This window comes from Mirounga leonina, unplaced genomic scaffold, assembly GCF_011800145.1.
Source record: "Mirounga leonina isolate KUSES-001 unplaced genomic scaffold, KU_Mleo_1.0 Mir_418, whole genome shotgun sequence".
Classification (NCBI taxonomy): domain Eukaryota; kingdom Metazoa; phylum Chordata; class Mammalia; order Carnivora; family Phocidae; genus Mirounga; species Mirounga leonina.
The window spans coordinates 1117958-1137583 of NW_023270739.1; the positions used below are offsets into that span (position 1 = coordinate 1117958).

A 19626-nucleotide genomic window follows, 5' to 3' on the forward strand; every position below is an offset into this window, starting at 1 on the left:
CCTCTTCTGTCATCTTTCTGCTGTGTAATTCTCCCATTGGGTGGCTGTTACACAGTTATTTCAAGTATTCCTTTAATTTCTAGACACTTGAGTTGTTTCTGATCTTTTTCTGTTAGAAAAAACCTATAATGAATTGCATAACTATGTATTTTCCATTGTATAATAGTTGTACACATATATCAGGGAGGTAGATTTCTGGAAGTGGAATTGCTGGCTCAAAAGATGAATGGATTTAGATAAAGGATTAGTATCCAAAATATATAAAGAAGTTATAGAACTCAACACCCAAAAAGCAAATAATCCAATTGAAAAATAGGCAGACAACATGAACAGATATTTCTCCAAAGAAGACACACAGATGGCCAACAGACACATGAAAAGATGCTCTGCATCACTCATCATCAGGGAAATGCAAATCAAAACTATAATGAGCTATCACCTCACACCTGCCACAACAGCTAAGATCAAAAACACAAGAAATAACAAGTGTTGGTGAGGATGTGGAGAAAAAGGAACCCTCGTGCACTGTTGGTGGGAATGCAAACTGGTGCAGCCACTGTGGAAAACAGTATGGAGGTTCCTCAGAAAGTTAAAAATAGAACTAGCCTGTGATCCAGTAATCACGCTACTGGGTATTTACCCAAAGAATACAAAAACACTAATTCAAAAGGATACAGGCACTCCCTCTGCCTTTCCCTCCCCTCTTGCCCCTCCCCCCACTCCTGCATGTTCTCTCTCTCAAATAAATAAATAAAAATCTTAAAAAAAATAAATAAAAGGCTCAGGCCTGCTGTATAACTTTTCTGTACCACCAACTCCCACCAATCGTAAATATTCTAGCAACCTTATTGTCTGTGGGAATATCTTGGATATAGTTAGCCATTTCTAAAAGTATGTGATAGTTAATATTCATAAAATGAGAATAACTGAAATTCAGAGATGATTTGCCATAGTATAATATTTAATAATGGAAGAGAGTTGGGGTTTAGATCCCCTTATTTAGATCCTTAAATTTAGGCCACTTAATACTCTACCCTAGGCTGCATAGAAGAAACCAGTGATCTACATAAAATTGTTCAGTCACATGCATCTTAAATATAGACGAGGCAGTACTATTGAAACGTGTATTGGCTATATTTCACTTCCATTGGTGGCCTGGTTTATTTGACTCTGGGTAAGGTTTTTTATTATTAAGAAGGAATAACTTTTTCCTCTCTCTTTTCTTTCCCAGGAAAATCTAATGTAATGGATGCACTTAGTTTTGTAATGGGAGAGAAAACAGCTAATTTAAGAGTGAAAAATATTCAAGAACTCATTCATGGAGCACATATTGGAAGACCTGTCTCTTCTTCTGCAAGTGTGAAAATTGTGTATGTGGAGGAAAGTGGAGAAGAGAAAACATTTACAAGGATTATCCGAGGTATTTTTTTGGTAGATAATTGCTTATGAGTTATTTGATTTTTCAAAAGTTAAATCAGATCATCTGTTTTTTTCTTTTTTTGAAGGGTGTGATTTGTTATTCCACTGGCATAGTAAACTAGAGATTTGGGTTTTTTTTCCTGTCTTAGATGGCAAATCTCAGAAGCAAGTAATAGAACCTGTTTGATCCCCCACTAAGAGTTTTCTTTAAGCAGATGGATTTGTTCACATTTCCTTGCTGTCAAATAGCATTTTTCTACCTGGTTATTAGGTTAAAATGAAGGAGGTTCTCTTGGTATGTGTATCTAGTTTTCTTAGTGATGAACTGATTATATGTATATTTTTGGTTTGCACTGAAAGTTTTTCTACCACCAAATAGCAACTTGAGTGAAATATTTGAATTTTATTTTGTAATTATTCAGGAAACAGGGATTTCATGAATAAACCCATTTCCTGAATAAGCAAGATTGAGAGTTGTTTACGTGTATCTTTTCTATATGCTCAGAGTTTATAGAGCCTCCATAAAATAGGCATGTCTTGGTTTTGTTTTTTTGTTTTTGGTATTTCATTCTGGTGTGCTAGAACATGGTCTTAATGTTCTAATGTATAAATACTGTCTTATTAACTTTTCCCAGATTCAGTCACTGATAATTCTGGAAATACTTATACCTTAGTGTGTAACTTAAGTATTTCACCACATTACCACATAGATGCCTTTATTGGTGAGTTTTCTCACTTCCTTTGGGTTTTTATTCAGAAGTCTCTGTTACAGTAAAGATTCCCTAGCGTGCTCTATTTATCTAATAAATCATCATAATTTATGTTTTCCCATCTTTATTGAGGTATAATTGACAGGTAAAAATTGCATGTATCTAGGGGCTCCTGACTGGCCTAGTCAGAAGAGCATGTGACTCTTGATCTTGGGGTCATGGGTTTGAGCCCCACCTTGGGCCTAGAACTTACTTTAAAAAAAAAAAAGAAAGAAAGAAAGAAATGCTAATTAAAAAATTGCATGTATTTAAGGTATACATCTATGTTTTAATATACATTGTGAAGTAACCACCACAGTCAAGCTAATTAAATGTGTATCACCTTACATGGTTACTGTTTTCTTTGCATGTGCATGTGTGTGTATTTTTGTGGTGAGAATACCTAAGATCTACCCTCATCGCAAATTTGAAGTATATAATACAGTATTGTTAACAGTAGTCACATTGCTATACATTAGATCTCCAGAACATACCATCTTGCATAACAGAAACTTAGTAACCCTTGACCAACATCTCCCCGTTTTTTTCTCCTCCTGGTCTCTGGCATCCACCATTCTATTCTCTGCTTCTCTGAGTTTAACTATTTTAGATTCCGCATATATGTGAGATCATGCAGTATTTCTGGACTCTCTGTTCTGTTCCATTGGTCTCTATGTTTTTATGCCAGTGCCATACTGTTTTGATTACTGTGGCTTTGTAACATATATTCAAATCAGAAGTGTGGTGCCTCAGTTTTGTTCTTGTTCCCAGCCCATGTGTCTTTGTTTGTGCTGCTATAACAAATAGCTTATAAACAATAAAAATTTATTTCTCACTGTCCTGGAGGCAGGAAGTCCAAGATCAGGTCGCCAGTATGGTCTGATGAGGGGCTGTCTTCTGGGTTGCAGACATCTCATTATGTTCTCACATTGGTGGAAGGAACTAGGGAGCTCTGTGGGGTCTCTTTTGTAAACCCATTAATCCCATCCCTGAGGGTACCACAGTCACAACTTAATCACCTCCCAAAGGCCCCACCTTCTAATACCATCACTTTTGGGGGTTCGGATTTCTACATATGAATTTAGAAGGGACACAAACATTCAGACCATAACATCATCCTATTTAAAATTGTAATGCCTGTTCCCCATACACAGAGACTTCCATATCCCCTTCCTAGCTCTCTTTTTTCTCCTTAGCACTTAACATTTTCTCATGTGATATTTATTGTAGTTACATATCTCATTTTTGTCTGTCTGCATCATGGGGTATAAACTTGAGATCCACACTTCCGTCCATTTTGTTCACTGCTGTAGAATACTCCTTGGCATATTTGTTGACTAATTATATGCATTTATTAGTAACATGTATGTTATTGCATAACTAACCACTTCAATAAGAAAAAATAATTTTACTAAACTTTGAAAGGTTGTTGTTACAGGTCTGGTATTTATACTTCCAATAATAGTTTTTATTCTTTTATTTTAGGGGGATGCTCAGAATTTCATTTTGATGATAATCCAGTGAGTCGTTCCGTGTACATAGCTGAGTTGGAAAAGATAGGCATAATAATCAAAGCACGGAACTGTCTAGTGTTTCAGGTAAGGAGCTGTACTAGTTTATTTCATTCATGATTTTAAAAATACATCCATATATTTTATATGTTGATGTGCTTTACTGTTTTTAAAAGGGAACTGTAGAATCGATTTCAATGAAAAAACCCAAAGAAAGAACCCAGTTTTTTGAGGAAATCAGCACTTCAGGAGAGCTTATAGGAGAATATGAGGAAAAGAAAAGAAAGTTACAGAAAGCTGAAGAGGATGCACAGTTTAATTTTAATAAGAAAAAAAATGTAGCCTCAGAACGCAAACACGCAAAATTAGAGAAAGAAGAGGTAAGGTTGTGATGGTGGAACCAGTAAGTTTTGGATACAAAGACTTTCTGTCTGTTAGCATTGCTAGGTATTGGCTTGGGATTACTAACAAGTTGTAAAAATAATGTAAGACAAAGAAAGCCCACTATTCATTTAAAATAAACTTTTTGATGTAGTTTCTACTGGTTTTTTAAATTGTTTTGTTTTTTCCTTAATAGGCAGTACAACCTCAACCACAAAAATGTCTGGTTATTTAACGACTAAAAATAAGCTTGAGGGGTTTATATCTTACATGACAGAGGCTTTCAACTTTTGGATCTTGTCCGCTTACTTTCTTAAAAATTTATAAGGTCCCCGAAGAGTTTGTGTTAATGTGGGTCATATCTACCAATATTTATTATATTTGAAATTAAAACTGAGAAATTTTAAGAATATATTTTAACTGTCAATATTAAATTACGATAGTAAACATTATACATTGACATAAATGACATTTTTATGAAAAATAACTGCATTTTCTAAAACTAATTAGAAAGGTGACATTGTTTTACATATTTATAATATCCTTAATATATGGCTTAATAGAAGAATCTCCTATCTACTTCTATATCAAACCTTATTTATGTTAAAGCCTAGCAGCTTTACCCACCATTGGTGCAGGTGTCAACACAATGAAAAAACCAGATGAGGTCTTAATGTTATTATGAAAAGAGTTTTGACCTCAGGAGCTCCCTAAAAGGGAAGGGTACTGGGAACCTCTAAGAAGCCATAGACACACTTTACAAATACTGTTCTGTGGTATTTCTTGGTGCCCTTCACAATGCCTAGTATAGTGCCTTATTTATGGTTAATAATTTTTTGCACTTTTGAGTGATCTTTGTCAAATGCACATCAGAATCTGTCTTTCTCTTGCATAAAAACCTCTATCAGTGCAGTGCTTCTGTCTAGTCTGCCTTCCCAGCCTACTTACATGGCCCCTACCCACCTCTCAAGTTTTAGTTTCCTCTACTCTCCCACCCACTGACCTTTACTGTTCATTGAACATAATGTGCTCACTTCGAGCTCAGAGCTTTGGCTGTTTCCCCTGCCTAGATAGCTGTGTGCCTGACATTTGCATGGCCAATACTCTCATTCAAATTGTCATTAAAAAGATATTGTCTCAGGCAGGCATTTGTTATCCATACCCCAATCTAAGTTGGTACCCCCTCCCTGGTACTATTGCATTACCCTCTTGTTTCTTTTGTCACATATATTGCTGTATGAAATTATCTTGTTTATCATGTTTGCTTGTTTACTCTCTGATTCCCCCTCCCCCACCATTAGAACAACTAGCTGAAGTGCTGATGTGAGCAGGGAGTGTTTCCATCTTCTTCTCTACTACATTCCCAGCAACAAGGGTCAGGCACATAGTAGGCAATCATTAATATTTGAAGAATTAACTGAAAGGTGGATGTGTTTCTCATCGTGATGTTTCTGTTTCTTCGTATTTTTACATGTGTGTGTATATCCTTGGTTTTGTTAGTGGAGAGGGGCGGTGTCAGTGAAAGACTATGATATTCATAACGTGCTGAAACAGTGATAGAAATGTAGAGTTGCAGAACTTTAAACTTTATGAGGACAGTTAGAATCATTGAATTTCCTATTTTTTTACAATGTCATGGCAAATGGCTGTTTACCTATTGGAATACATCATTGATTAGGAGCTTTCCCTTCAAAGCAGCCCTTTATTCCTTTATTAATTGTACAAATGCTAAGGAAATTCTTCCATTTTACATATATTTTAGAATTGTAATATTCCTGTTAACAGAAAAATTACATCTTATAGCAGGAATTTTACCTGGAATCCTTGAATTTATCATGATCTCAGGGTCAAGAGATTGAGCCCCTCCGCAAACTTGCATTCAGCAGGGAATCTGCTTCTCTCCCTCTCCCTTTGCTACTTCCTCAGCTTGCACGCATGTGGGTGCACACGTGCATGTGCTCTCTCTCTCTCTCAAATAAATATCTTTAAAAAAATAAAAATAAAGTTGCTAGGGACCTTACAAGTCATAGAGCTTCCTTCAGTTTACATATTAGGAAGCTGATGTCAGAAATATTAATGGACTTGCCATACTCTGAGGTCAAGACAGAAATGGGACAAAGACCAGGTTAGCAGGTGCCACTTCATTGTTCTTACCACTGAGTATATGAAAATAAAATCATATACTAGTTTACTGGTTTATTATAAAACTGTATCCAGAAACCTCCAAATAATGCTACTTTTGACAAGAATACTATTTCTTAATTACATAAGTAATTTATTTCACAAATTTAATAACTTGTGAATAATAAATAATAGATAATAAATAATTTAATGCCTTAGAGATCATTTTTTGGTACTATTGTTGAGTTTATGAAAAGTCACCTTAAGTATACTCCCTTTTAACTGTTGTTGAATTGTACTGTTTTATAGGCAGAACGTTACCAGAGTCTCCTTGAAGAACTGAAAATGAACAAGATACAATTACAGCTTTTCCAACTATATCATAATGAGAGGAAAATTCATTTCCTGAACACTGAGTTAGAGCGTGTGAGTAGGGACTTGAGTGTCACAAAGGAGTCTCTTTCTCGTCATGAAAACATAGTGAAAGCCAAGAAGAAGGAACATGGAATGCTAACCAGACAACTACAACAAACAGAAAAAGAATTAAAGTGAGTTTTTAAAAATAGTTATTAACAGCTGGATTTTATGTATATTGGTAGAAAAAATAAAAATATAAGTGACACTTTGAAAGTTGATTTTTTTAAAAAAACTTACTTTGAAATACTTTTAGATACACAGAAAAATTACAAAGATAACAAGAGTTCCCTATTCTCTACACTCAATTTCTCCTACTTTTCACAATAATATGATACATTTGTCAGAATTCATGAACCAGTGTTGAGACACTACTATTAACTAAAGTCCATACTTTACTCATGTTTTCTGATTTTTCCCCAGTGTCCCGTTTCCGATCAAGCATACCACATTACATTTAGTCATCGTGTCTCCTTAAGCTCCTCTTGGCTATGACAGTTTCTCAGCCATTCCTTGTTTTTGGTGACCTTGATAATTTTGAGGTGTATTGGTCAGGTTTTTTGGTAGAATGTCTCTCAATTTGGATTTGTCTGGTAGTTTTTTCATAAAAAGGTAAGGTTTATGGATTTTGAGGAGGAAGGCTATGGGGTAAAATGTCATTCTCATCACATCAGGAATGTCAACAGATAATCTGTTATATGATGTACTATCTGTATAATACATGATAATATGAAACTGATACCACTGTTGATGTTGGCCTTCTCTTGCCTACCTATAACCTCCATTCCAACAGCGAGAAACCTGGCTTCCACATTCTGCTGTTCATTTTATTTTTAAATTTTATTTTATTTAAATTCAATTAATTAACATATTGTGTATCATTAGTTTCAGATGTAAAGTTCAGTTATTCATCAATTACATATAACACCCAGTGTTCATTACATCACATGCCCTCCTTAATGCCCATCACCCAGTTACTCCTTCCCCCACCCACCTCCCCTACAGCAACCCTCAGTTTGTTTCCTATGATTAAGAGTCTCTTATGGTTTTTCTCCCTCTCTGGTTTTGTCTTATTTTATTTTTCCCTCCCTTCCCCTATGATCCTCTGTTTTGTTTCTTAAATTCCACATATGAGTGAAACCATATGATAATTGTCTTTGTCTGACCAACTTATTTCGCTTAGCATAATACCCTCCAGTTTCATCTAGTTAAAAATAGAGCTACCCTACGACCCAGTAATTGCACTACTAGGTATTTACCCAAAGGATACAAATGTAGTGATCCGAAGGGGCACCTGCACCCCAATGTTTATAGCAGCAATATCCATAATAGCCAAACTATGGAAAGAAGCCCAGATGGCGATCAACAGATGAATGGATAAAGATGATGTGGTATATATACACAATGGAATATTATTCAGCCATCAAAAAGGATAAAATCTTACCCTTTGCTGTTCATTTTCAATTCCAGTAATCATACATAGCAGTACCAGAATTGTTAACACATATCCTCATGGGGATCAACTTTAGCAACTAGAGTATAATGCTTATGTACAATTCCTTTTGTTTTAGTTTTATAGACGTGACTCATTTTCAAAGTTATTTAGGTTAGCACTTTTCTCCCCACCCCCTTCAGTCAGGTGGTTTCATACATTGGTAATGTAGTAGATGCTTTGGTTATATTCCATCTAGGATCCCTTGACCTCCTAAGTGAGCTTTTCTAATTTGCACACATTACATTAAGCTTCACTCTTGGTGCTATAAAGTTCCGTAGGTTTTGACAAATGCATGATGTCATACGTCCACCATTATAGTATCATACGGAGTAGCTTACCACTCAGATAATTCCCCTGTGCTCCACCTATTCAGTCCCCCAGCCCCCCACCCCCACCACCAGCCCCTCCTCTGGAAACCACTGATCTGCTTACAGTCTCTGAAAGTTAATTTTTAGAATTTATTTTTAAATGTATGATTTGATCAAAAGAACTTCCTTCCTTTATATAGTATAGATTTAATTTACTTTAAAGCAAACTCTATTTTCTTTTTAGATCTCTTGAAGCACTTTTAAATCAGAAAAGGCCTCAATACATTAAAGCCAAAGAAAACACTTCTCACCACCTCAAGAAATTAGACGTGGCTAAGAAATCAATAAAGGACAGTGAGAAACAGTGTTCTAAACAGGAAGATGACATAAAAGCCCTGGAGACAGAGCTGGTTGATTTAGATGGTGCATGGAGAAGTTTTGAAAAGCAGGTTGAGGAAGAAATCTTATACAAGGGGCGAGACATTGAACTAGAAGCCAGTCAGGTGAACAAGTCAACAAATGAGAAAATTTTCATTTCTATAATTTCAGCTTCTTAGAAACGATTTAAAGAATGTTATCTGATATTTTGAGAGATTATCTTCAGACAATCCTCATCTAGATTATGGGGGTTGAAAATTTTCAGTCTATATTCGGAGTCTAAACTTAATCTTTATAGACTAGGCTATTTTTACTTTGTAAGATTAGATGGCATTATAACATTTGTGAGTTAATTAAAGTCATAGCAAATACTTCAACAAGACTACCTGATATCATTTTGTAAAAAAATTAGGTAATTATGTTTTTATGTTTTTAATGTAATAATTTTTTCCTTATAAATATTATAAAAACTTAAAAATCAGATATATGTGGCTTTGAAGAAACATGACCACTTAATTGGCAGGAGGGAAGTTGATTATTTGAGGTGGTTTAAATGTGGTGGTGAATTAATATCCAATTTGGTATGTAAGGTTTAATTATAATAAATTAGTAGTAGATACCCAAGAATTTGTAATTCAGAGTTTTTGAAAGTCTCTCAACTGAATTTTTTATCATTTGTTTTTCATTAATTTTATGATAATCTTACATCAAAATATATATACTAAAATAACTGTGACTATATAAACAAAAGATGTAATTTTATCTGAACTCCTCTTGCTTTTGGACTATTAGTGAGTTTTAATCTCCTTTCTCTTCTAAGAATTTCTTACAGAGACGTTATAAAGTTGGTTTGGATACCTTATTTTAGCTCCTATGTGTCTCACAATACTATAGAGTAGGTATTTGCTCTAGGGTAGAGATGAAGAATATTTATCTTTCTAAGCAGTTTTAAAGAAGAGGTTCATTTTATCTTACCTGCAGAAGATGGCAAACTATCATCTAATTTATATAAAACTTTTGATAAGATTAATTATCTGCTAGTAAATAGTATCTTAAAAACTTCCTCTCATGCTTCTTATGTGAGTTAGTAATATTTAAATGCTCCTTCTACAGCTGGAACATTACAAAGAACTTAAGGAACAAGTGAGAAAGAAAGTGGCTATAATGACCCAACAGCTGAAAAAGTTGCAGTGGGAACAGAAGGCTGACAAAGAAAGACTGGCGTTTGAAAAGAGGAGGCATGGAGAAGTTCAGGTACCTTGGTTTGTGCAGTCATGACTGGAAACTATTTCAATGAAATTTTATTCTCTTTTCATACCAGTTTTTCAGTATATAAATTGATTTACACTAGACATAAGCAATTAATTTTAAAAAATTCTGGATTCCCTGTTTTGCTGCTTAGTACCATTCAGGTGCTCTTTTATCATGGTCTAAGGTAGAAGTAGACAGTGCTTTCTTTCATGTAATTGGTAAGCATTTTCTACACATCTGTGCAGTGACGGGCAAGGGCAGACCATACAGCTTTTGTTCTTAGATGTATTTTAGTCCAGTAAGGTGAGGAGGAGGATAGATAAAGGGAAAAAACAAACAAGTATCATAATAGAGGTGAATGCAGAGTCCTATGGAAACATTAAGGACACAGCCCAAGAGGAGTTTGATGCTCTACACGGGAAGTGACCAGCAAGACAGCATGATCCTGTTCCCCACCCTGAGTAAGGCAGACCTGGTTTCCTGCCAGTCTTGTTCTGTCACTGACCTGTGTAATCTTGAGAAATAACTAAAGTATTTAACTTCTCTGAGCTTTGATTTCTTCATGTGTATGATGAGGACAGATGTGTCTACCTCATAGAGATGGGCAGGTTGAACAAGACGAAAGGGAGTGTGATGATATGTGAAGTAGTTGGTCTTTCCCTCTATGCCTCCTGACCTCCTTTTCCAAAGACTGAGAATTGGCCTATAAAATTATTACTGAGGCATTCAACAGTAATAACAACTTATGATACTTTATGGAGTCAGTGGGCCATCCTGAAAACAGGACCATTTCTGATAAGAATTGTAAAGGGAAATGGTTCTGAATTATATATACATTTGATTTATATGTGGATATTTGGAATTTAGAGGAAAAATGTTTATTGATTACTTTGCTAGGCACTTTGCATTCGTTAGCTCCTATATGTCTCACAATACTATAGAGTAGGTATTTGCTCTAGGGTAGAGATGAAGAAGCTGAGGACTGGAATGTCAAAATGAAATATGTCTCTGGAAACAGGTCTGACATTTTCCAGAGATAACAGCAATAATACTATAATATAGTGTTTATTTGTACAGATCGTGTATATACCATGTTTACAGCCCTGCTATGAACCCAATTTATTTAATCAAATAATTTTATGAAGTAGATATTAGTATTATTATGTTCTCATCCTGATTTTTCCTCTTTTCTACATTCTCTGCCTTGGTGATCTATATTCTCATAGCTTTAAATATCATCTGCTGATGACTCCCAGATTTGTATTTCTTGCTCACAACCTCATACGTCCAGCTGCTTTGTCAGCATCTGGATGTTGAATAGATACCTCAAACTTAAATCCCAAGCTGACCTTCTGATCTTCACACTCAAATGCTTCCCACACATGATCTTTCTCATTTTATGTGATGACAATTCAATCTGACTAGTTGCTCAGACCAGAAAACTTGGGAGTCCATTTTTGCCTCTTTTAGGAAATTCTGCTGGCTCCACCCTCAAAGTATACCAAAAATCATATCACTTCTCTCCACTGCTGCAATTCCAAGTCACCATCTTTTTGTTTGTTTGTTTAGACCACTGTGGTAGCCTGCTAGGTTTCCCTGTTTCCATTCTTATCTCCTCCACAACAAGTCTCAGCACTGTACCAAAGAAATGGTTTTAATATCTAAGTCAGATCATGAAACTTGCTCTTTTTTAAGTCCTCCAGTGCCTCACCATCATACATAAAGTTTAAGTCAAGGTTCTTGAGTGCCCTGCATAGACCTACCTGATTGTTCACCTCTCCCACCCCAATTAACCTTTCAAATCTCCTCTTATTCCCTGTGATCTATCTGTACTGGCCTCTGGAACATATCAGACATATTTCTGCCTTTGGGCCTTTGCACGGGTTATTCCTCTGCTTGGAACATGCTTTCCCTACGTTTCTTCATTTTTAACTCCCTCATTTTCTGCAAGTCTCTGTTCAAATGTTGCCTTCTCAATGAGGCCTACCCTGACTGCCCTGTTTAAAATTATAGTCCCCGCTGCACTTCAGCTCCCCTTGCCCCGGCTCTGTTTCTCCAATAGCATTTATCCTAGCACACAATTTAATTTACATATTATATTTGTCTGCCTCCCCCCTTTAGAATGTAAACTCCACAAAGCAGGGATCTTTGTCTATTTTGTTCACTGATACATCCCAAGTGTCTGGAATAGTTCCTTATCTAGAGCAGAGAATCAATAAATATTTGCCGACCTAATGAATTTCACAGATGAAGGAAATCAAGGCACAAGATAGTTAACTTGACTGAATTAGTAAGTGGAGGAGCTGGGTTTTGGTTCCAAACACTCTGTCTCCAGAGTAAGTTTCAACCCCTACACTGCACTGCATCTCATTTTAGTCTTGTTGTGAGTTGGTGGATGAAAATGCGAACAAGTAGGAAAGGTGAACTATTTGATAATCATGAGTGGAAGAGAGGACATTTTGTGAAGGGACAAAAACAGATGTAGTACCAGAGCAGTAACTACTTTTAAAACACTTGTATAGTTAGTGTCACATTATAAAATTATACACGGATTTCAGCAAATACTCATTGTACATTTTTGCCTTTGTCCATGCTAGTTTTGGAAAAACCTACTCATCTTTACCTGTTAAATTCTGTAGCGACCACACCACACCACACCACAAAGCCTTCTCTGGCCCGCTTTTTCTCCCCACCAAAAACCTGAATATAATTTCTTCCTTATCTAATCACCCATTGTGTTTATTCTATATCTATACCTATATATATAATCTATATCTAAGGGTTCTTATCAGATTGAAGAAAAAGCAGTTAATTGGTACCATTCTACTAGACTACCATTCTTAAAGGCAGGATTTATAACTGTCCATTGTGAACCTTGTATTTAGATGTCAGTAAGTGGTGGTTGAGTTGCAGTTGTCTTTTGAGTACAAAAACGTTAGTAGAAGAGGAATAACATGTCAGGTTGGAGAGAGATGGAGAAATCTGTACCCATACTCAGTTTCCCACAGGACTGGTGACTCCCTTCTGGGACAGGAGGAGCTTAACTTTCCACAGCACCTGAGGTCACTAGGTGCTGGGCAGTGTTTGGTTTTTCCCAGACAACTGGCATCTCAAATCCAGCATGCCTGGTACCAAGACAGTCTGATTATCCCCTATTATGTATTGAGCAGAATACCCAGGCCTTGACACACTTCTCAGTATGATGATGACCCTGGCCTTTTACATTTTCTTCAGCAAAGTCCATTTATTTATTTTATTTTTTGAGAGAAAACACTCTTACGAGTGTTTTCATAAGGTTATATTTGATATGCTTCAAATTTAGAACACCTTACAATTCTATAGTAATTTCTAGGAATAGTGAAAAATAATTTTGTTTGGAGTTGCTGATACTGGTTTTATGGCTTTTTTTCCTATTTTAGGAAAATCTAAAACAAATAAAAGAACAGATAGAAGATCATAAAAAACGAATAGAGAAGTTGGAGGAGTATACAAAAACATGCATGTGGGTACAGTTCTTATGGCTTTCTCATGTCTCAAGGGTCTGGTATGTTTGTGGGATATTCATGAAATGAAAGCTTCCACTGACTGTATCCTAATGTTCTCACTCCTCCATTTTTTTTTCATTTCATTGTAGATAATTAAAAATTATACTTAACCACATAGTAAATACAATATTTAAGTTTTGAAAATATAAACTTTCAAGTGGTGAAATTTTGGTATTGATATTTTATAGTAAAAGTTAAGACACGAAAGCTGATATGACCTAAGTATCCTACCACCAGAACTTTTATTTTTCATTGGCATTTACTTATCACTAAGCCCACAATGACTGCTCTGGTTATAGCGATCTATCCTTACTTTCTCAGTATTCAGAAAAATGTATCTTCTGGACCAACCAAGAATGATCAAAATCTCTTTGACCATGTCTGGTGCTAGGCTTATTTTATTGTATTTTTCATCATTTAAATTTGATAAGCACTATTCTGTTCCCCTGAGATGCTAGACCACAATGGAATGTATCTTGTAATTAAATTTTGTTGTTTTTTTTTTTTGCTATGCAATTTGTTGTTATTATTATGTAGGGATTGCTTGAAAGAGAAAAAACAGCAAGAGGAAACCCTAGTGGGTGAAATTGAAAACACAAAATCACGAATGTCTGAAGTTAATGAAGAATTGAATCTTATTAAAAGTGAATTGCAGAATGCCGGAATTGATAGCCATGAGGGGAACCGTCAGCAAAAGAGAGCAGAGGTTCTGGAGCACCTTAAAAGACTTTACCCAGATTCTGTGGTAATTAGAAATGAATAGTTAATTGAAACAAAAAGGCTAATAAGCTTTCTTATTTGGGATTAAAAATGTTACCATTTTTAGGAAGCAGAATTATTTCAGAAATCTTTTAGTTTTGTGTTTGATTATTATATTCAAAACATAATAGTAAATAATTGCAACATAATTTAAATAATTTCCAGTAGTGTCTATAGATAAGTAATTATTGGAGAGAAACATTGATGTGAACGTATTACCCAGAAAGTCCAAGTTACAACCAGTATCCCCAAAGAATAGGGGTGCCATAAAATAGTCTGCCCCTCACCCCAGGCAGATAGCCTCAAACTGCAAGTTCTTCATGGTTTCAATTTTTTTTAAATATTTTTTCAGTAGACATTATTGGCATACTTTTGAAACAATGAGTTTTTATTCTGTAAAGCTGATTGTGTATCCACTTTTGCTAATGTATTTTATCAGCTCAAATACAGCAATATCTAACCTATTGCTTGGGGTGTCAACTTCACAGAATTATTTCCTCTGGCATTAGGGTTGTGGCATCTGACTCTCACGTCATTAACTCCAGTTGCCGTCCTTAGTTTATGAGGGCCTGCTTTAACTTTTGATACTGTTAGCCACTTGAACTGTTCTGAAACTGGTCTTGACTTCTAGATCGTGATGAAGGAGTAAGCCTGGGTCACAGAATCCTTCCCCCCAATACCAAAGAAAATGGCAAAACTAGTTTTAAAAATGAGTTTAACAACCAAAGAAGGAAATGGCTATTACATCTAATGCCAGAACTTTAGAAAATGGTGATAGATTAAAAAAAAAAAAAAAAGATTAAATGATAACATTTCTTGTTCTTAATTCTGCAGAAGGAAAACTAACAAATTGATTACTTTCTGAGAATTCTCACCTAGATTAAGTATTCCTTAATCTAGCAGGAAGCAAACACATATGTATTTGCTTCCTTTGGTTAAAAAACTGGTGAATCAAGGAACATGTACCTCTGATGTTCTTAAGTGGAAGTGAAGGCCAATTCAAAGCCCTTTCCCAAAAATGGGATTTCCCTCCTCTCCCATGGTAGAGGAAACTTGGTAAGGAAAAACTCAGAAGAAAGAGTGAAACAGATATTCAAACAAAAGATACACAAAGCCTCAATTCAGCTCTCACTTGCTCCTGTCCTCCAAGCCCTGAGATGCTAGGAAATAGATCAGAAAATATTTATTCCATCACCTGTTGCTCAGAGGAAATTACCGTCTCAGTTCTAGGTGAGGCAGCAGAGCCCTGCCCTGGAGACGCCAGGTGTGCCAGGCTGGGAGTGCCGGCTTTGTCAGGACACAGACCCCCCTGTGTGGCCCCTGCTCACTCCTGGGGTCCCTTCTCGGGCCTGGGCCAGTCTCTGTTCCTGGAAGCACAGGTCATAGAGTTGGGTCTATGTTTGAATCACGGCCCTACATGAGGGAGGCAATTAAAACAGTTATCCACCACAGCAACTTCAAGGTCTGAACAGAGCTGCCCACCTTAAACATAAGCAAGGTGAAAAGAATCAATATGTTAGCTATAGGTCCATATGACAATAAAGAGAAAGAGTAATTTAAAAAGCACTTAGAAGTCTAAGAGCCTAGTCTGGGAGAAGGTTACAGAACAAAATCCCCCATAAGTAATTTGTGCTATGGACAATTTAATAAGAGCTTGAATTCATAAAACCAGATTCACATATGAGCTAAAACAAAATAAAAAGTAAAATGTAGAGCTATGAAAACAAATGAACAAACAATATTACTGAACTAATAAATTGCAAGTAGCAAGGAGAATGGGTTACACAGATGAAAATCAAATTACTGACCTAGAAGAAAGATTTGAATTAATCACAGGTGAATGGAGAAGGAAAAAACAAAGAGCAGGATAGTAAATATTAAAGACAATGATGGTCTATCATAAAGAAATTCGTATTCCTGAAGTAGAACCTATCAAATGAAGAAAGAGTAGAAAGATGTAAAATTGAATCTTCAGGTATTCTGGGGAGCATTGATACAGGATGGTTGACCTTCTGACATTTTCTAGTAAAGGTATTGATGTTCAGTCTAATTTTTGACCAGGCTTCAGACCTCAGATAACATTTCGTCATAGGAAGATTCCCCTGACTTTTCAAGTCAGCCTGGTCCCTGTTACAAACTCTCAGAGCATTTTGTGCTTTATCATTGTATTGCTCTATTTTGTACGTGCTTGAAATTATTTATATCTTTCTTCCCTCCTAGACTGAAAGCTTGGTGAGGTCAGAGTGTCTATTATGTTCAGTAATGTTCACACACTGTCTAGCTGAGTATCTGCATGTAGTAGGTGCCTCATTAATTCTTATTTAATAACTAAGAGAGTGGATGAATACTATTATCATAGCCTTGTAAAATATTTTAATACTTTGGTAAGGCTAATCCCTCCACACTACTCTTTTCTTACATGAAGTGCTACACCGAAATGGATACTTCATGATGAAACCTATGTCCATTTGAATAAGACTCTGTTCAAATAGGTTTATAATTTTATAAAATTAGTTTTTGGTCTATTGTGCCTTGTTACATAAGAAACAATGAATTATATGTTCCTCAGTAATGTGTTTGTTTTTCTCTTTTTTGGAAACCTGTTAAGTTTGGAAGACTACTTGACCTCTGTCATCCTATTCATAAGAAATACCAGCTGGCTGTTACTAAAGTTTTTGGCCGGTACATGGTTGCCATTGTCGTAGCCTCTGAAAAGGTAGCAAAAGATTGTATTCGATTTCTGAAGGAAGAAAGAGCTGAACCAGAGACATTCCTTGCTCTAGATTACCTTGATGTAAGAAATTTTAATGCTTATTAAATAAGCACTTAGTGATAAAATCTTGTCTTTTAAAGTATGTCTTTATTGCCTAAAACTATAGTAGCGATTGAAAAAAATCATAGCTTGGATGCCAGTTAGTCATTCAAATGGGTGTTAATGTATTGGTAGGCAAAGAATAGTAATTATTTTTTTCTTAAAAGATTTTTATTTATTTGAGGGAGAGAGAGGAAGAGAACATGAGCAAGGGGGACAGGGGCAGAGGAGAGGGAGAAGCAGGCTCCCCACTGAGCAGGGAGCCCAATGTGGGACTCGATCCCAGGACCCCGGGATCATGACCTGAGCCAAAGGTAGACGCTTAACCAACTGAGTCACCCAGGCGCCCCAAGAATAGTAATTCTTGATTTAATATTTCTTCCTAATTTAGTTTTGCCGTAATTCTACTTGATTTTGAGGACGTTACTCTAGCAGTATACCACCCTGCCTACTAGCCAGCAATTTATTTTGTTCTATAGCAAACTGGAGGAACAGTTAAGACATATGGTGTGTCCATGAAATGCCAACCCTGGGTCTCAACTGTTAAATACACAATCACAGATTTACATACATTGCAGTAAACACATATCAGCCCTTGGTGGAACAGACTAAATTTTGGGCCTTAAGGTATGTATTGAGAGGCCTTAAAGTATCCAGAATAAATTACTGCAGCAGGAACTTTGCTTTTATCATAGCTGGTGTCCTTTACTGTTTTTTTTATTGCCTACTAAAGAAAATGCTCCACTTGGTCCAGCTTTCAAGACCCTGAGCAGCAGTGGTTAGAGCTTGTGCCCTAGACTGGACTGCCCTGCATTTAACTCTCAGCCTTGCTTGTCATTAGTTCTCACTGGTTTCTTCTCATAAAAATGAGGTCATTCTTGCTGTTCTTCAGTAATCATTGCAGACACATTTTTTTTTTTTTTCTATTTACAAACTCAGCTTAGAAGTCATGTCAAAGAAGGTCTGAAGGCTTTCCTGGTCATTTAAGCCTAAAATGATTTTCTGAGTTCCATGAAGTGCCACTCTTTTGACACATACGTAAATGGGTATTATCTCCCACTAGACTTTCTAATTTTGAGAGTATTGCTCGTGCTTTGCTTTGTCCTAACTGGTCGGTGGCAGAGTTGAATCTGGAAATTATGTCTTGAAGTATATTTTCTTTAAATGTTAACATGAGCCACTGTTGGGATATATAGTTCATCAGTTTCTTGTCAAAATGTTATTATATATAAGTACGTACTGTTAAATTTTTTGCTGTTATGCTTATTTATGCTTTTTGAGGATGTACTGTTTGGTTTTTATTTTAGTGTATCTAATATACCAAGTATTTTTTTAACCTTTTAGATCAAGCCAATCAATGAAAGATTAAGGGAGATTAAAGGCTGTAAAATGGTGATTGATGTCATAAAGACTCAGTTTCCTCAGCTGAAGAAAGTAATTCAGTTTGTGTGTGGAAATGGCCTTGTCTGTGAGACTGTGGAAGAAGCAAGGCATATTGCATTCGGTGGACCTGAGAGACGGAAAGTAAGAGGCTTACATCATACTTTGGGATAACCTGAAGCAGTATTTATAAGACTAGCATACTATACACACACAAATATCTATATACACTCTCATATGCTCTCTTTTAGAAGGAAAACCAATGTAGAACCTAAGACAGTTATGGCTTTAGTGGTTGTTCTATCAGTTGAGTTTTCAAAGAATTAATTTCTATAGTATTCCCCATTATCATAAATTATATTTTGGAAATTAGATTTGTTGTAATCATAGTCTAAAGCAGTTAATTTTTTTTTACTTGATATGCAATAAATGTTCTTGGTGAATCTCTGATTTTTCCTGGCATTCACAATATAATGCATGTGTTTCTGAATACCAGGGGAAAGATTTTAGGTATTTATTTTAGTTCTTCCCTAGCTTAATGCAGACACTATCCTTTTACATGTTCAAGGTTTTAACACATTTAAAGTTATAAAAACAGCACAGTTGAAATGAGGTTACTGAATCCTAACCTCAAGGGAATGATTTTGATTTTAAAAATACTGTTTTACTTAGTCGAATAGTATTTAGTTAAGCAATGTTAAATTCCTCAAATTACTTGACTTTTTTTTTTTTTAACTGCATTTGTGAAGTATAACCTAGTATCCAAGATCATAAGGTATGTGGTAAGACTGGTGATGCTACTTAGTAATTAATCACAAGACCTAAGGCTAATCTCTACATTTCTAATTTTCTCATCTAAAATTGGGGAAATAGGGGCGCCTGGGTGGCTCAGTTGTTAGGTGTCTGCCTTTGGCCCAGGTCATGATCCCAGCGTCCTGGGGTCCTGGGATCGAGCCCTGAGTCCGGCTCCCTGCTCATTGGGGAGCCTGCTTCTCCCTCTCCCTCTGCCTGCCACTCTGCCTACTTGTGCTCTCTATCTCTCAGTCAGATAAATAAGTAAAATCTTTAAAAATAATAATAAAATAAAATTGGGGAAATAATAG

General features: G+C 35.9%; 1 protein-coding gene across 1 annotated transcript in view; it reads left to right on the top strand.

Moving 5' to 3' along the window:
• Positions 1 to 19626, top strand: part of SMC1B (structural maintenance of chromosomes 1B) — a 63477-nt gene that overhangs the window by 7755 nt on the left and 36096 nt on the right. The window contains exons 2-11 of the mRNA XM_034987316.1: positions 1232 to 1420; positions 3654 to 3766; positions 3856 to 4059; positions 6491 to 6729; positions 8643 to 8901; positions 9890 to 10030; positions 13447 to 13529; positions 14110 to 14317; positions 16940 to 17125; positions 18488 to 18667. Of these exons, the coding sequence (XP_034843207.1) occupies positions 1232 to 1420; positions 3654 to 3766; positions 3856 to 4059; positions 6491 to 6729; positions 8643 to 8901; positions 9890 to 10030; positions 13447 to 13529; positions 14110 to 14317; positions 16940 to 17125; positions 18488 to 18667 (1802 nt within the window). The remainder of the gene's footprint in view (positions 1 to 1231; positions 1421 to 3653; positions 3767 to 3855; positions 4060 to 6490; positions 6730 to 8642; positions 8902 to 9889; positions 10031 to 13446; positions 13530 to 14109; positions 14318 to 16939; positions 17126 to 18487; positions 18668 to 19626) is intronic.